Source organism: Staurois parvus, unplaced genomic scaffold (genome assembly GCF_062004578.1).
Source record: "Staurois parvus isolate SC_StPar_1 unplaced genomic scaffold, SC_StPar_1.0 ptg000397l, whole genome shotgun sequence".
NCBI lineage: Eukaryota > Metazoa > Chordata > Amphibia > Anura > Ranidae > Staurois > Staurois parvus.
Genome location: NW_028318193.1, coordinates 2,538,697 through 2,556,079, shown reverse-complemented (window position 1 = coordinate 2,556,079; position 17,383 = coordinate 2,538,697). Strand labels below are relative to the sequence as shown.

The following is a 17,383-nucleotide window of genomic DNA, read 5'->3' as shown; positions in this document are numbered from 1 at the left end:
TGTCAAACAATCCGGCTACCTCCGAGTGACGTTGCAGCCCCACCCCTACGCGTTACACCACTGGTCACGTGGCTTCATCAGGGGCTTATGATAGGTGACCAATTGGTTTAATAATAATTAATTTTATAATCACGGATATGTATTAATATTATGAATTATTGAGGTTTTATAATTAGAATCATTTTTTAGGTTATTAAGTTATTATTATATATGAATATTTAATTTTGGTTAATGATATGAACATACGTTTAAATATTTTTGTAATTAGATCACTTTTTTATATATGATTATTAATTTTGGGTATAAATAGGGGGTTATAAGTACTAAAGAGATATTATAAATTAATAAGGAGCGCAACACACTTTGGTGAAATAATATGTACACACAGTGGTAGTTATGTGTTGGATGTTTGCGATCCATTAGTAGCAAGGACATATTTTGTTCAGATTTGTGCTTTAAGGTGGTTATTTGGTAGATATAGTTTGGCTCGCAAGATATATAGATATTTGTTTAGGCTAAAGACGACTGTCAGTCTCCCTCGGACTGGGGCTCCATGCAAGATCTCACCTCGTGGGGTATCACTGATGATAAGAAAGGTAAGGACTCAGCCCAGAACTACAAGGGAGGAGCTGGTCAATGACATGAAGAGAGCTGAGACCACAGTTTCAAAGGTCACTGTCGGTAGAACACTACGCCGTCATGGTTTCAAATCATGCATTGCACGGAAGGTTCCCCTGCTCAAGTCATCACATGTCCAGGCCCATCTGAAGTTTGCAAATGACCATCTGGATGATCCAGAGGAGGCATGGGAGAAAGTCATGTGGTCAGATGAGACCAAAGTAGAACTTTTTGGTCTAAACTTCACTCGTCGTGTTTGGAGGAAAAAGAAAGATGAGTTGCATCCCAAAAACATCATCCCTACTGTGAAGCATGGGGGTGGTAACATCATGCTTTGGGGATGCTTTTCTGCGAAAGGGACAGGATGACTGCACTGTATTAAGGAGAGGATGAATGGGTCCATTTATTGTGAGATTTTGAGCAACAACCTCCTTCCCTCAGTCAGAGCATTGAAGATGGGTCGTGGCTGGGTCTTCCAACATGACAACGACCCAAAGCACACAGCCAGGATAACCAAGGAGTGGCTCCGTAAGAAGCATATCAAGGTTCTGGAGTGGCCTAGCCAGTCTCCAAACCTAAATCCAATAGAACATCTTTGGAGGGAGCTGAAACTCTGTGTTGCTCAGCGACAGCCCTGAAACCTGAGAGATCTAGAGGAGATCTGTGTGGAGGAGTGGGCCAAAATCCCTGTTGCAGTGTGTGCAAACCTGGTCAATAACTACAGGAAACGTTTGACCTCTGTAACTGCAAACAAAGGCTTCTGTCCCAAATATTAACACTGATTTTCTCAGGTGTACAAATACTTATGTTCAGCAGTCCAAGACAAATAAATTCTTTAAAAATCATACAATGTGATTTCCTGAATTTTTTTTTTTTAATTCTGTCTCTCAGAGTGGGAATGCACCTACAATGTGAATTTCAGACCCCTCCATGATTTCTAAGTGGGAGAACTTGCAAAATCGCAGGGTGTTCAAATACTTCTGTTCCTCACTGTATATGTGCAAGACTTTGATAACGCCCTGGAGGAGGGGCGAAATGCATCAGACAGACGTACTTCCGGTTTCCTATGTTGAGCGTGTGACGTCATGTCTGGAGCTGCCAGTTTGGTGTACTTTCTGGAATCCATTTTACACTAGGAAGTCTGTTTGGGAGGATATTCTCAATTGGTGACTTATTTTAAGTTGTAATATGAGTAGATTGAGCACTATTTTATTCAATTAAAAGTCTGCAATATTGCACTATTGGTTCTCCTTTGTCTTCCTATATAACAACAATCGTTAAGAGGGGAAATCCATTTTGAAGTTGGTGTAATGAAGCTCTTGTATATGGAGAAGGCTATGGAGAGGAAATTTTCCCTGGGAATTGGAGGATAATATTGTATCCATAAAGTGCAATGTATTCTTATCTCTGGTGAGTGCGGAATACATCAGTATTCACAGGAAGGTGTGGATCCATGGAGTCTTTTCTCTGTATTACACTTATCCTAAAAAAAATTTTTGGAGCACTATTTGCATGTTTAAAGGGGGCTTTCTTTGTTTTTGGTTTCATCACATTTTGTATTTGGACACAAATTGTATATTGTTTTCATTTTGGTGGTTTTGGACATTTATTTTATAACCACATAATTTATTATGATTTGTGTATAATTACTTTTGATTCATTTCATGTTTTGCGCTGTTTTATTGTTTCATTTATTTTTACACTGTTGTTTTAAATTTTTTTCTTTGATCACTTTTATTGCTGTCACAAGGACTGTAAACATCCCTTGTGACAGCAGTGGGCACATGACTGGTACTCTATATGGAGGGTTCTGGGGACTGTAAGGTCATTGCTTCCTGGTTACAGCTATGGAGACCCGATCAAAGCCAATCCTGGATATGTTTGGGACTCCGGCCAGCCAGCAATTGTGCCAGCTAATTGCTCGCGTCTCCCGCTGGGACGGGAGATCTTTAGCAAGCTGCAGAAGGCAACAGGGGGGTGGGAGGGGAGGCAAACGCCGGCTCTAAAAAGTGGTACCAGGGTGATGTGTGCAGGCATCACCCGGTACAACCACTTGAAGCACAATGACGTACCAGGTACAGTATGTGATTGTGCGGCAAGTAGGTAAATGCTGTGGCCATGATGCCTTGCTAAGCACCCACAGCTGAAGTGACCATGAGCTTGAAACAGAGGAGGAATGAATGGCTAGAAGTGCAAGGACCTGGTAGCAAAAGGGTTAAAGTGTATGAGAACCCTCACCTTATAAAACAACCCATTCAGTTTAAACTACAAAGGCAAAACATTTGTGTGTGTATATATATATATATACAGTGGGTCAAAAAAGTATTTAGTCAGCCACCAATTGTGCAAGTTCTCCCACCTAAAAAGATGAGAGAGGCCTGTAATTGGCATCATAGGTAGACCTCAACTATGAGAGACAAAATTAGAAAAAAAATCCAGACAATCACATTGGCTGATTTGGAAAGAATTTATTTGCAAATTATGGTGGAAAATAAGTATTTGGTCAATATCAAAAGTTCATCTCAATACTTTGTTATATATCCTTTGTTAGCAATGACAGAGGTCAAACGTTTCCTGTAAGTCTTCACAAGGTTGGCACACACTGTTGCTGGTATGTTGGCCCATTCCTCCATTCAGAGCTCCTCTAGAGCAGTGATGTTTTGGGGCTGTCGCTGGGCAACACGGACTTTCAACTCCCTCCAAAGGTTTTCTATGGGGTTGAGATCTGGAGACTGGCTAGGCCACTGCAGGACCTTGAAATGCTTCTTACGAAGCCACTCCTTCGTTGCCCGGGCGGTATGTTTGGGATCATTGTCATGTTGGAAGACCCAGCCATGTTTCATCTTCAATGCACTTGCTGATGGAAGGAGGTTTGCACTCAAAATCTCACAATACATGGCCCCATTCATTCTGTCCTGTACATGGATCAGTCGTCCTGGTCCCTTTGCGGAGAAACAGCCCCAAAGCATGATGTTGCCACCCCCATGCTTCACAGTAGGTATGGTGTTCTTTGGATGCAACTCAGCATTCTCTCTCCTCCAAACACGACGAGTTGTGTTTCTACCAAACAGTTCTATTTTGGTTTCATCTGACCATATGACATTCTCCTAATCCTCTTCTGGATCATCCAAATGCTCTCTAGCAAACTTCAGACGGGCCTGGACATGTACTGGCTTAAGCAGGGGGACATGTCTGGCACTGCAGGATCTGAGTCCCTGGCGGCGTAGTGTGTTACTGATGGTAGCCTTTGTTACGTTGGTCCCAGCTCTCTGCAGGTCATTCACTAGTTCCCCCCGTGTGGTCCTGGGATTTTTCCTCACCGTTCTTGTGATCATTTTGACCCCACGGGGTGGAATCTTGCGTGGAGCCCCAGATCGAGGGAGATTATCAGTGGTCTTGTATGTCTTCCATTTTCTAATTATTGCTCCCACAGTTGATTTGTTCACACCAAGCTGCTTGCCTATTGCAGATTCAGTCTTCCCAGCCTGGTGCAGGTCTACAATTTTGTTTCTGGTGTCCTTCGACAGCTCTTTGGTCTTCACCATAGTGGAGTTTGGAGTGTGACTGTTTGAGGTTGTGGACAGGTGTCTTTTATACTGATAACAAGTTCAAACAGGTGCCACTGATACAGGTAATGAGTGCAGGACAGAGGAGCCTCTTAAAGAAGAAGGCACAGGTCTGTGAGAGCCAGAAATCTTGCTTGTTTGTAGGTGACCAAATACTTATTTTCCACCATAATTTGCAAATAAATTCTTTCCAAACCAGCCAATGTGATTGTCTGGATTTTTTTTTCTCATTTTGTCTCTCATAGTTGAGGTCTACCTATGATGCCAATTACAGGCCTTTCTCATCTTTTTAAGTGGGAGAACTTGCACAATTGGTGGCTGACTAAATACTTTTTCGCCCCACTGTATATGTATATATATACAAATAAATGAGAACAAGATCTCCAAGTTGCAAAAATTCTTTCTTTACTTCAAGTGTATCTTGTTTTATATGGATGGAATCATGGGAGCTCATCGTTAATGAGATCCCCAAACAGATAGGATTTGCGACACGACAGTTACCTGCTCCAATTAATGATATATAAAAATACAGCGGCTCTCAGGGTAGCGCTATATATTATTAAGATTATTATTAAACAGGATTTATATAGCGGCAACAGTTTTCTCAGCGCTACAATATAAAGGGAGACAATATAGCAACAATACAGTTCAATACAAAAGGGTTAGGAAGGTCCTGCTCCTTGGAGCTTACAATCTAAGAGGGAGGGGCTGGTGGTACAAACGGTAATAACTGTGGGGGATGGACTGGCAGGGGGAAAAGAAGATTCTGTTATTAGCTGAAGGCAGGATAGGCTTCCCTGAAGAGAGGTTTTCAGAGATCGCCTAAAAAGTGGGCAAAGTAGGCGATAGTCTGATAGAATAGATTAGGGTAGAGAGTTGCAGAGGATGGGGAGGCTCTGGAGAAGTCCTGGTAAATATATATATATATACATATACTATATTGCCAAATGTAGTTGGACACCTGCCTTTACATGCACTTGAACTTTAACGGCATTACAGTCTTAGTACATAGGGTTCAATATTGAGATGGCCCACCCTTTGCAGCTATAACAGCTATAACTCTTTTGGGAAGACTGTCCACAAGGTTTAGGAGTGTCTATGGGAATGTTTGACCATTTTTCCAGAACTGCATTTGTGAGGTCAGGCTCTGATGTCAGACAAGAAGGCCTGGTTCGCAGTCTCTGCTCTAATTCATCCCAAAGGTGTTCTATCGGGTTGAAGTCAGGTTGTGCAGGCCAGTCAAGTTCCTCCACCCCAAATCTGTCTGTCCCCCCTTTAAAATCAGAGTAAAGGTCTGGTATAAATGAAAGAAAACTTTGACTGTTTGTTTACAAACAGAATGCAGTGAGCTGTCATTTACCTGCAATTTAAACAGCTATTTTTTTCATTGTAAGTATCAGTTTTGCTGTAGTGGGTTGTTAACATCATACAGATACACTACTTCAAAGGCAGGTACTGGGTATCTCCCAGGCACGTTATTTAAAGAAATGTGGCATTTTGTAATGTTGCCTTTTAAGCATTAATAAAATTGCTGCTTCCCACCAAACAAAATTACAAAAAAAAATGTTTGTTTTGTACATGTTCCCAGGCCAGTGTGCAGGCTTATTAGCCAAGAAAATGGTCATTACTCTTTGTAGCCTCCCTAGCGGCAGAGGCGGACTGACCATTCGAGCACTCGGGCACTGCCCGTGGACCCAGGGTCAGTAGGGGGCCCGGTGAAATGCCCCTGGTACCTTTTTGATAGGCTTTTTTGGGTGTGCTTTGAGTGTGGGCAAGGACACAGGGACCCCATGATCCCCTATTGCCCGGGGGCCCCATGAGTTGTCAGTCCGCCCCTGCCTAGCGGTATGATTGTCAGTATTTCTGTGCTCAAAGCGGTACATTTTTTTGCATGGAAATATGTCGTTTTTTTATTGTAGGCCTGTAATTCTTAGGAATAACTCACTGAAATCTGTCCGAACAAGAGTCTAGTAAACATCCCAGGTATGTTAAAATTTGAAACACAAAATCATAAATGATAATTTAATAAATAATCATAAAAAATAATATTATAATAATAAATATAATTCAATAATGTAATCAAACCAAAAACACTGGATTTTCATTCGCAAACCGAAAATTGCATTAACTGAATCGTTCATAAACCGAGGTACACCTGTAAAGTGCTGTGCAAATTAACAGTGTAATATAAATACCTGTAATGAGTAAATAAAGTAGTGAATAATATGAGGAGTAGTTCGGGTAAAGTTCAATTTAAACACCCATTTATGTGCATCTATGTGCAATTCAAAAAAGAAAACTGGATTTTTGCTTAGTGAATATTTATATTCACTTTGTGAAGTTGAGGTTCCTTATTCCCTTAATAAATTAGACCCTCCATTTCTGTTATCCATCATCCAGAACATGCAATGGTCTTAGCTATAGAGAAAAATTGTCTGTACTGGATAAGTGCAGTGAGAGAACGTTGAAGTTGACCACAATTCTTTACAGCAGACCTAGAGCTTGTACATGATTTGTGGATAGACTACTGGACAATGAGATTGTCTGCACAAAGAAATTGTTTGAGAAAGAGGGAGTTAGTGGAGGGCTGGATGTAATAATACTTGGTCTTCTCTTGACCACCGGTCTGGTAACACCCCTGTTTAGCTCGTGCACAAGCACAATGGAAGGACCTGGACCTCAGTCTGACTTGTTCAACGTGTAGTTGATTCACAGTGTAGTGTAAGGACCTAGATCCCGGTCTCACCCACCCACCACTACGAGCTGTGTGATTAATAGGCCCATGTGGCTTTTTGAGGTGCAACTTAGAATATGATGTTGGATGCCACACTGAATCCTCCTCCCTGTGGCCAGACATAGCTGCAGTATCAAAAGTTGATGAAAAATCATCTATTCACCTCTTACAGTGATTCATCAAAATAGAAGTAATAGAAACACATTCTGCTTGTATTTACTGTGCATAAGGAAGTTTTTTGAGAACAATTGAGAGCATCCTGGAGTTCAGCTTTAAATCTTGAGATACATCTATGTAGCACAGCTTACCTGCAGAGCAGTTTGATAATTTAATGTTTATTGATGCGTAGCATCAGTCATCTTTTTAATGTAATCTGGTGATTCTGATACACACCTGATGTTGAAGCAGGAACACCCTCTTTGCAACCTCTCAAACACATGAGCTAAAAATGCCAGTGCTAAAAAGTTAGACACAGCCACCAGATTCAAACCTTGGAAGATTGAATGTGATTGAAAGAGGAGAGCGAGGGATAGAGAAAGAGAAATTGTCAGGAAGATCATTTTTACTGAGTCTATATAGATGTATGTGTGCTCAATAAAGTTTAGCTTGGGCATCCTCCAAACTCATCTCTAACCTGAACTCCTGCTTTTTTGTACTCCAATGAGTTGCAAGCCAGGTCATTCCTATTAAATGGGGAATGACCTGGCCCACAGCTCATTGGAGTACAAAAAAGTTGAAGTTCAGGTTACAAATGAGTTTGGAAGATGTCCAAGCCCCTCTCTGTTGCATATTCTGCAATTGGGTGTGTAAGAATCTAGATTATGGTAAACTAACTGAACATGATCATTTTAGAAGGGTTCATGTTGATACTGGATAACACCAGTAGCTGTCTCGATGCTTTTGAGTTTTCTGGAACTGCTGCTTAATAGGGTTCTAAAAGGTAACAATACAACTGCAAGAAAGGGTTTGCAGCCCCTATGGAATTCATGGAGTTTTGCATAAATAGGTACTACGAAGTCATAAAAAACAATAAAGTATAGCATTCTTACCTAACAAACAAAACAGACAACATTCTCATATCTTTATTGAAAAAAATGATTTAAACAATCAAAACCCCTGATGGCAAAAGTATGCAAATATTTAGCATAATGTAATCTAGAAGTGAGGGTAAGGGGACCCAGGTATTCCAATCAGTGGGATGAGGAAAAAGGTGTGGTTTGAAGGTACTCTTTCTTATAAAAATGCACTCATACAATAAGCTTCTCCATAAAGATATGTTCACATGTTCCAGTGAAAAATTCCAGAGGACCTCAGCACTGTCAGTTGAAGAGATGAAAAGATGCATAAAGGATGAAATGTTATTGAAAGCATGGGTGTGTATGACATGACGTGAACAGAGTCAAAAAGTGCCAAAGTATCATTAATTGAATAGTGCACCATAGAGCAAATAGGTTCAGCAGCTACCATAGCCAAATATATATTTATTCCCCTCTAAATTAACTGTCTTAAGATGGCAATACATTATACAATTTTCTTGTTCCATTTCCTTTAGCTTTACCTTCAACTATGTAGTGCAAGGTCCTGTCTGATTGCAAACAAACTGAATGTGTTTAGGTTTGAGCTCATACTGGTTTCGGTAGATCTACACGAAAAATGCACAAGAAAATTGTATAATGTATGGTGAGCCTAATGTTTCTCCCCACTACCTCAGTTGACTGGTTTAGTAATATACTAACCGGATTAGATATTATACCCACAAAAGCCACACTGAGGTTAGTAGCAGTCAATCTGAATGAGACAGGTTGCTTACTCTGTGAGGGCAAAGTGACAAAAAGGCAAATTGCTAAACTATTCTGCTGGCAGTTTGATTCAGGGCTCATGCACACTGTGCTTAAAAAAACAGCAGTTCTTTTGGCAGAAAAAAACGCTCATATAAAGTGTTTTTGTACAGGTGTTTAAGAGATTTTTTCATTTTTTTCTGCAAGAAAACTCTCAAAAATGCAAACTAGAAGGTGTTTTTTTCTGCCTCTAAGCGCTGAGTTTATATGTCTATAAATTTCCCAATGTGCTGCTTCTACATGCAAAATGCAATACTCCTGTAGAAACAGCGTTTTTTAAGCCCAGTGTGCATGGATCCTCAATGTGTACAGACTCAGCAGTCATGTTATGTAAATACCTGTATGCCACCTCTGGAAACCTTGCCAGCCCAGGTCACAGTCTGTCATGGCTATGCTAAAATTCAGCCTTCCCAGCCAGCGGCAGACTGACAACTCATGGGGCCCCCAGACAATAGGGGATCATGGGGCCCCTGTGTCCTTGCCCAAACTCAAAAAAGCCTATGAAAAAGGTACAAGGGGCATATTATGGGGCCCCCTACTGACCCCAGGCCCTCGGGCAGTGCCTGAGTTTCCAAATGGTCAGTCTGCCCCTGTTCCCAACCCATGTCATGGTTTGTCATGGCTATGCTAAAATTCAGCCTTGCCAACCCATGTCATGGTTATCATGGCTATGCTAAAATTCAGCCTTCCCAGCCTAGGTCATGGTTTATCATGGTTATTCTAAAATTCAATCCATGTCGTGGTTTATCATGGCTATGCTAAAATTCAGCCTTCCCAGCCTAGGTCATGATTTATCATGGTTATTCTAAAATTCAGTCCATGTCGTGGTTTATCATGGCTATGCTAAAATTCAGACTTGCCATCCCATGTCGTGGTTTATCATGGCTATGCTAAAATTCAGACTTGCCAGCCCATGTCGTGGTTTATCATGGCTATTCTAAAAATTCAGCCTTGCCAGCCCATGTCGTGGTTTATCATGGCTATGCTAAAATTCAGCCTTGCCAGCCCATGTCGTGGTTGATCATGGCTATGCTAAAATTAAGCTTTGCCAGCCCATGTCGTGGTTTATCATGGCTATGCTAAAATTCAGCCTTGCCAGCCCATGTCGTGGTTTATCATGGCTATGCTAAAATTCAGCCTTGCCAGCCCATGTCGTGGTTTATCATGGCTATGCTAAAATTCAGCCTTGCCAGCCCATGTCGTGGTTTATCATGGCTATGCTAAAATTCAGCCTTGCCAGCCCAGGTCATGGCCTATCATGGTAATTCAGAAATTCAGCCTTGCCACTTGCAGGAAACAGTGGAAATTATTGTTCTCCTTTTTGTTCCTCAAAGAGGTTGGATAAGTTACTAAATACAAGAGTTAACATGCTTTTGTAGCCAGGACTGCGAATGTTCAAACAATATGCTCCATTAAATTGTTTGTGTGATATTCGTTTATGCAAATTTTGTTTGGGACAATCAGACCATGTTTAGGAGTCACTCCTGATGAAATCAATGATTGCAGCAGGTTCACAAACTTCTTCCAATGTGTATATTAAGGGAAAACTGACTAGCTTTTAAAGCAGACAATGCATTATCTTGTAGACCCCCTATGTAAAAAAGCATAGTTATAGTAAAAAAAATTAGCAAGAAAAGTAGAAAACTCTCATCTTGCACCCCAATTTTTGGTGAGCTTACCTAGGCAGGGGTGCTGTCATGGGTCCTTTCTCCTTTCTCCAAAGCTCAGAATCCCAAATCTCATGAGAGATTTGGACAGTTCTGGTGCCACTTGATATGATGGGCTCCTCAGTAATCCTAGGATCCTGAGAGAAGGCCCAGTGATGTCCATGACCATCTTCTCATGAGATTCTTACAAGATGCAGCAATAACCTAGGATATAAGGTATCGTTTTTTGTTTTTTTTTAATTGTTATTCTATTTTCATGGAGTGGTGGGGGCTCTATTTTTATAGCTGAGATTTTATTTGACCAACAACCAGTAATAAAAATGATTGTTTAAACCACCCATGATACATTTTGTGAATATATATGTGAATATATATTTATATTTTTTTTCTGTGTATGGATGAATGAGAATTTTTTTTGCTTTTCATAGCAACTGATCTGACTTTACTATTCATTTCAATATCACACAACAAATTCAAAAGCTGGATTCTGACTGGTTGCTACAGGCGGCACCACCTTCAACTTTTCTTTCCCCCTTTTATAGAACATCTCTTTTGGAGCAGAAAGCATAACTAAGGAAATAATACTAAGTGTATAAATATTAAGAAATCCTATACAAATTTCTTACCATTTTTGATTTTCCTGTCTTTTATGAGCCATTTTACTTCATGCAGCCAGTAGACAACAATTTCACAGCTAAATATTTAAAGGAATATTATTTATCATCAAACGTAAAAAAGAAAAGCATTTTAAGTAGATCATAATACAGTGGAATAGTAATTTCCTGAAACAGGATATTTTTGTCAGCTAATGTTCATTTCTTTTTATAATCACAGGGTTACAGGAAGATAAAATATGCATTTTAATATACTAACAAATTCCCCAGACATCACAAAGTTCCAGATATTCACAAAAGAAACCGTTTTCTTATATCATGAAAAAAGCACATACACCATATTATACATTAAACGTAAGTATAAAATATTCATACTAAATAAACGTTTAATTGAGTTTCTATAGAAATCTTTAGATGTCCACTTTATTTTGTAAAAGACAAGTCACATAAAAAACACCAACAGTGGCAAAAGATAAAAACAATGACAAAAGAGCAGCCTTTTTTTTCTGATGCTTTCTACTCAGCATGGTCTATGGAATATTAGGAAAAACCTTTTCCCCTAAGTTAGAATAATTTGAGTAAGAAGTAATGGGATACATTGCACAGCAATGCATGACTTCTTTGCCTATGCAATGGGACAGACCTTCAGGAAGTTGGGCATCATGCATTAGGAGACCCAGAATGGTCCAGAATCACAGGACTGATGGCTTTCTAGCGTAAATAATAATATTTTCAATTATGAAGCTTTGTCATGAGTAGCCATACGGCATTTACAAATGTGTTATATGGGCTTTTTATTGCCATATACTACGATTGCATTTAATACCAACATCATAAATTACTATACTGACATAGCACCTCTGTCAATCTTTTACAAATACTATCTGAACTAGGAAAGCTTGTCAATCAAAACTTAAAGGCAATACTTCTGAGTCACCCAACTGCTATATTCTGTTTGGAGGTGTGATTCTATAGAGAGGTCTTTTCAAATGTGCAGTCCAATCAGAGAGTCGGATCCCCAGAGCAGCGATGAAGATGCCGATGGTGGAAGCCTTTGCGAGGTGATCAACGTCCTACAACGAGCCCTCACGGGTAACGTTACAGATTTTCCTCCTCTGACAATCACATTTTGGCTGGGTTAAGGCAAAATACAAGCACGTGATGTGGCTGCCTGCAAAACAAACCTAAAATATCCCACTGCCTCAAACTCAGGCGGCATTTATGGCACTTTTAGTTTAATTCACAGTCTTTGATGTCCAGATTGATCATAACACTTAGGTCTCTTTGACGTAATTACTGTCTGTGCAAACATCATGTTGTAACTCAAAGTGGTTGAGTTACAGCTACCAGTGCAAAAAGAAGGAAAAGCAGAGAGACTTCCAGTAGAGGGCACCAAAGCACCAGTAATAAGACAGTTTTCCATCTTCCTGGGACTGCAACATTTGCATCTGCAAATACATCCACTTGTGTACTATGAGAACTAGCATCATTCTGATCCAAGGAGAAGAAAATACAATCACGTATACTTTCTTGCCCTCTTTATACAATCCAAGGGAATGTTTCCAGGAAGCAATTTATGTGAATGCTCCTTTAAACTTCTACATTGATGATTTGCCTTTGTTACTTTGACCTAGAACAGAAGAACAGAAGCCATAAGTACACTTGTAATTCAAATACCCCCCCCCCCCCCCCCACACACACACGCAATGCTTTCTTTTGCATAAGGATAAGTGCACGCTTGTCACTAATTCTTTTTCTGGTATTCTGACAAGAAGTTCGATGAAAACATTAAATTTAGATTAAAGACATTTAAATTTAGATGGACATTTCTAAGTTATACACCACGGATTAAAACAAGAAAAAATATAGCATGCCAGAAAATGAGTGACAACCATTCCATTTCAGGCTCAGAACACCAACCACTTCTAATCACTATATAAATCATAATAATAGTTGCTTGCAACATAAACTTTAAAAGAACTCATGTAGGAGCATCCTTTCCTGTTTGAAAAGCAGCTTTGCCATGACAGTGACCACTCTCCAACTCCTAGGCTGAATATTAGTTGTGGGGTAGACATAGAAGTGACATTAAAGCTTGACCAGGGGCGGACTGACAACTCATGGGGCCCCTGGGCAATAGGGGATCATGGGGCCCCTGTGTCCTCGCCCACACTCAAACCACACCCAAAAAAGCCTATGAAGGGTACCAGGGGCATCTCATGGGGCCCCCTACTGACCCTGAGCCCTCGGGCAGTGCCCGAGTGCCCGAATGATCAGTCCGCCCCTGAGCTTGACACGTTCAGCTTCACTGCCATGCACCTAATCCAGGAATCAACAAATGATTGCTGCCATGTAATGCTGAATCTGTTATATATGCTGGTATACAGTCATGGCCGAAATTGTTGGCACCCTTGATATTTCTCCAGGAAATCATGTATTTCTCACGAAACGTATTGCATTAACACATGTTTTGCTATACACATGTTTATTCCCTTTGTGTGTATTGGGACAAAACAAAAAAAGGGAGGAAAGAAAGCAAATTCGACATAATGTCACACAAACCTCCAAAAATGGGCTGGACAAAAGTATTGGCACCCTTTCACAACTGCGGATAAATAAGAATGTTACAAGCATGTGATGCTCCTGTAAACTCACCTGGGGCAAGTAACAGGTGTGGGCAATATAGAAATCACACCTGAAAGCAGATAAAAAGGAGAGACGTTCACTTAACCTTTGCATTGTGTGTCTGTCTGTGCCACACTAAGCATGGACAACAGAAAGAGGAGACGAGAACTGTCTGAGGACCTGAGAACCAAAATTGTGGCAAAATATCAACAATCTCAAGGTTACAAGTCCATCTCCAGAGAACTAGATTTGCCTTTGTCCACAGTGCGCAACATTATCAAGAAGTTTGCAACCCATGGCACTGTAGCTAATCTCCCTGGTCGTGGACGGATGAGGAAAATTGATGAAAGATTGCAACGAAGAATAGTCCGGATGGTGGATAAGCAGCCCCAAACATGTTCCAAAGACATTCAAGCTGTCCTGCAGGCTCAGGGAGCATCAGTGTCAGCGCGAACTATCCGTCGACATTTAAATGAAATGAAACGCTATGGCAGGAGACCCAGGAGGACCCCACTGCTGACACAGAGACATAAAAAAGCAAGACTACAGTTTGCCAAAATGTACTTGAGTAAGCCAAAAGCCTTCTGGGAAAACGTCTTGTGGACAGATGAGACCAAGATAGAGCTTTTCGGTAAAGCACATCATTCTACTGTTTACCGAAAACGGAATGAGGCCTACAAAGAACAAAACACAGTACCTACGGTAAAATATGGTGGAGGTTCAATGATGTTTTGGGGTTGTTTTGCTGCCTCTGGCACTGGGTGCCTTGACTGTGTGCAAGGCATCATGAAATCTGAGGATTACCAAAGGATTTTGGGTCGCACTGTAGGGCCCAGTGTCAGAAAGCTGGGTTTGCGTCCAAGATCCTGGGTCTTCCAGCAGGACAATGACCCCAAACATACGACAAAAAGCACTCAGAAATGGATGGCAAAGAAGCGCTGGAGAGTTCTGAAGTGGCCAGCAATGAGCCCAGATCTAAATCCCATTGAACACCTGTGGAGAGATCTTAAAATTGCTGTTGGAAAAAGGTGTCCTTCCAATAAGAGAGACCTGGAGCTGTTTGCAAAGGAAGAGTGGTCCAAAATTCCGGGTGAGAGGTGTCAGAAGCTTATTGATGGTTATAGGAAGCGACTGATTTCAGTTATGTTTTCCAAAGGGTGTGCAACCAAATATTAAGTTAAGGGTGCCAATACTTTTGTCCAGCCCATTTTTGGGGTTTTGTGTGACATTATGTCATATTTGCTTTTCTGCCTCTGTTTTATATTTGTTCCAATACATACAAAGGGAATAAACATGTGTATAGCAAAACATGTGTTAATGCAATACCTTTTTTGTGTGAAATACTTGATTTTCAGGAAAAATATCAAGGGTGCCAACAATTTCGGCCATGACTGTAGCTAGCCAATGTGGCTCAGGTTTTGGCCAGTTCTTGCTGTTTTTCTCTTCAGTGCCACTTGCCCTTTTGGCTGCATTTACCAAAATGTTTTCAATAGCATGGTAGTCCGGTTCTGGAAGGGCATCATATGACATCCTCCCAGAAAGTGTTTCCCCCATGCCCCCAGCGGGGCGCACCCGGCGCTGTCTGTGATTGCTGTGTCCTTTGGACACAGCTGATCACATGACATGGTAAAAGGCCAATCACAGCTGCCTTTTGTCACTTGAACAGCTGTGTCCAATTATAGCTGACCACTATGTAAATACACTTGCTAGTTATCAGCAGTACTGCTGGTAACTGGCAACTGTCAAAGCAGACATCTGCACTGATAATCAGGGCACTAATTATCAGTGCCCTGATTATCAGTGCAGCGCCAAAAGTGCCCAGCAGTGCTGCCCATCAGTGCCCAACAGAGATACTCAGCAGTGCTGCCCATCAGTTCCCAACAGTACTGCCCAGCAATGCTGTAAATCTGTGCCCGTCAGTTCTGCCTATCAGTGCCCTTTAGTGCTATCTATCAATACCCATCTTTGCTGCCTATCAGTGCCGCATTTCAGTGCACCATCATCAGTGCCTCCTCATCAATGCCCATCAGTGCCACCTCATCAGTGCAGCCTATCAGTGCCCATCAGTGCTGCCTATTAGTGCAGCCTCATCAACACACATCAGTGAAGGAGAAAAAATACCTGTTTGCAAAATTTTATAATAGAAACAAAGCAAACTTTTTTTTTCAAAATTTTCGCTCTTTTTTTGTTTAGAGTGCAAAAAATAAAACACCCAGTGGTGATTAAACACCACCAAAAGAAAGCTCTATTTGTGTGAAAAAAATGATAAAAATTTTATGTGGGTACAGAAAATTGGCCTGGGCAGGAAGGGGGGTAAAAGTGCCTAGTAGGCAAGTGGTTAAGCACAGCCAAAATTCCTGAACCCTGATGAAGGGGGAGTGTGTTTGGCTCCCGAAACACATTAATTTTTTTCTGTTGCAAATCACATTCCTGTGGGATTCCTGTGCATTCCCCTGCAGTGCAGTTTGGCAGTCCATTTATATTTATTTATTTATTATTTATTATAGGTACTTAAATAGCTCCATCAATTTACATAGCAGTTTACATATATTGTATATTAACATCAGTCCCTAACCCTTAAGGAGCGTACAATCTAAGGTCCCTAACTTACATTCATACAAACACATACTAGGGCCAATTTAGACAGGATCCCATTAACCTACCAGCATGTCTTTGTGTGGGAGGAAACTGGAGGACCCGGAAGAAACCCACGCAGGCACAGGGAGAACATGCAAACTCCAGGCAGGTGGTGCCCATTTAATTTGATTGGGCTTTAAATCACTTTGCAATATACAAAAAGTAGTGCATGCACTACTTTTGAAAAATGCACCACACCAAATCACATGGTACTGCAGTATCGTGCCACCTGGTGCCTGCAAATGCACTGAATTTGAGATCTGCATTTGGGGTACCCTTAACAATGTTTTGGCACCTGCAGCAAGTTGCAAAGGCAGTGCATTTTGAACATAGCTCATAGGAGAGAGCAGAGTGAGCCAAGACCTCAGCGATCTCCTGCTAATCCCTCATTATACAATCAGCAGACTATGGTGGAGGAGAGATAACACCACTGTATTCATTCTATAACTGTAAGGCAGGCCATAGACTCAAAATCCGAAAGTTCTGTCAAAAACTGAAAATAGCTCAAACGATTGTGCCATCAATTGGTTTGTTTTTCATATAAAAATCCATCATGTTGGATCAGGCACTTTCGATTGTGGCATGCAAATCACAAGTCGCAGCAGGCACACTAATGAAACAAAAAATATTTTAAATTTTTGTTCGGTTTTCGTATCGTCTATGTCCTGCTTAACAGAAAAAGTGATGTCATCCACCTGGTTGTGGTGTCTGGCAGGGCTGTGTAACTCTCAGAAATGAATGGACAGAAACACAAACGGTTTTCTTATGTGTATCTTAGTATTTAGATGTTTACCTGGAGTTCAGCTTTAATGTTACAAAAAAATTATTACAATAAAACATACACTTTTAAACTCCAAGAAAACAATGATAGTAATTGCAGATTAAAGGAAAAACGTACTGAGAGTAATATGTAGGCTGCCATTTTAAAAAATTCTAAGTACCTGACTATCTTGAATCCTGACTGTATAATTGTACTGACAGAAATGTTAGATCCAGAGAGACAAAAGCAGCTTTAAAAACGAGTAAGCAATGGCAGCCTTTGAGTTTCCCTCATGACAGGTTTCCTCCTATTGTTTGTATTTTA

General features: G+C 40.8%; 1 protein-coding gene across 2 annotated transcripts in view; it reads right to left on the bottom strand.

Annotated features, from left to right (window-relative positions):
* Window positions 1-7,984: 7,984 nt before the first annotated feature.
* The window catches only part of NKAIN2 (sodium/potassium transporting ATPase interacting 2), a 1,142,378-nt gene continuing 1,132,979 nt past the window's right edge, over window positions 7,985-17,383 (bottom strand). For both annotated transcript variants that reach the window (XM_089686435.1, XM_089686437.1), the window contains one exon: window positions 7,985-12,667. Coding sequence is in view for 1 of the 2 variants with exons in the window: in XM_089686437.1 (XP_089542563.1) it covers window positions 12,658-12,667 (10 nt within the window). In the remaining variant the exon portion in view is untranslated. The remainder of the gene's footprint in view (window positions 12,668-17,383) is intronic.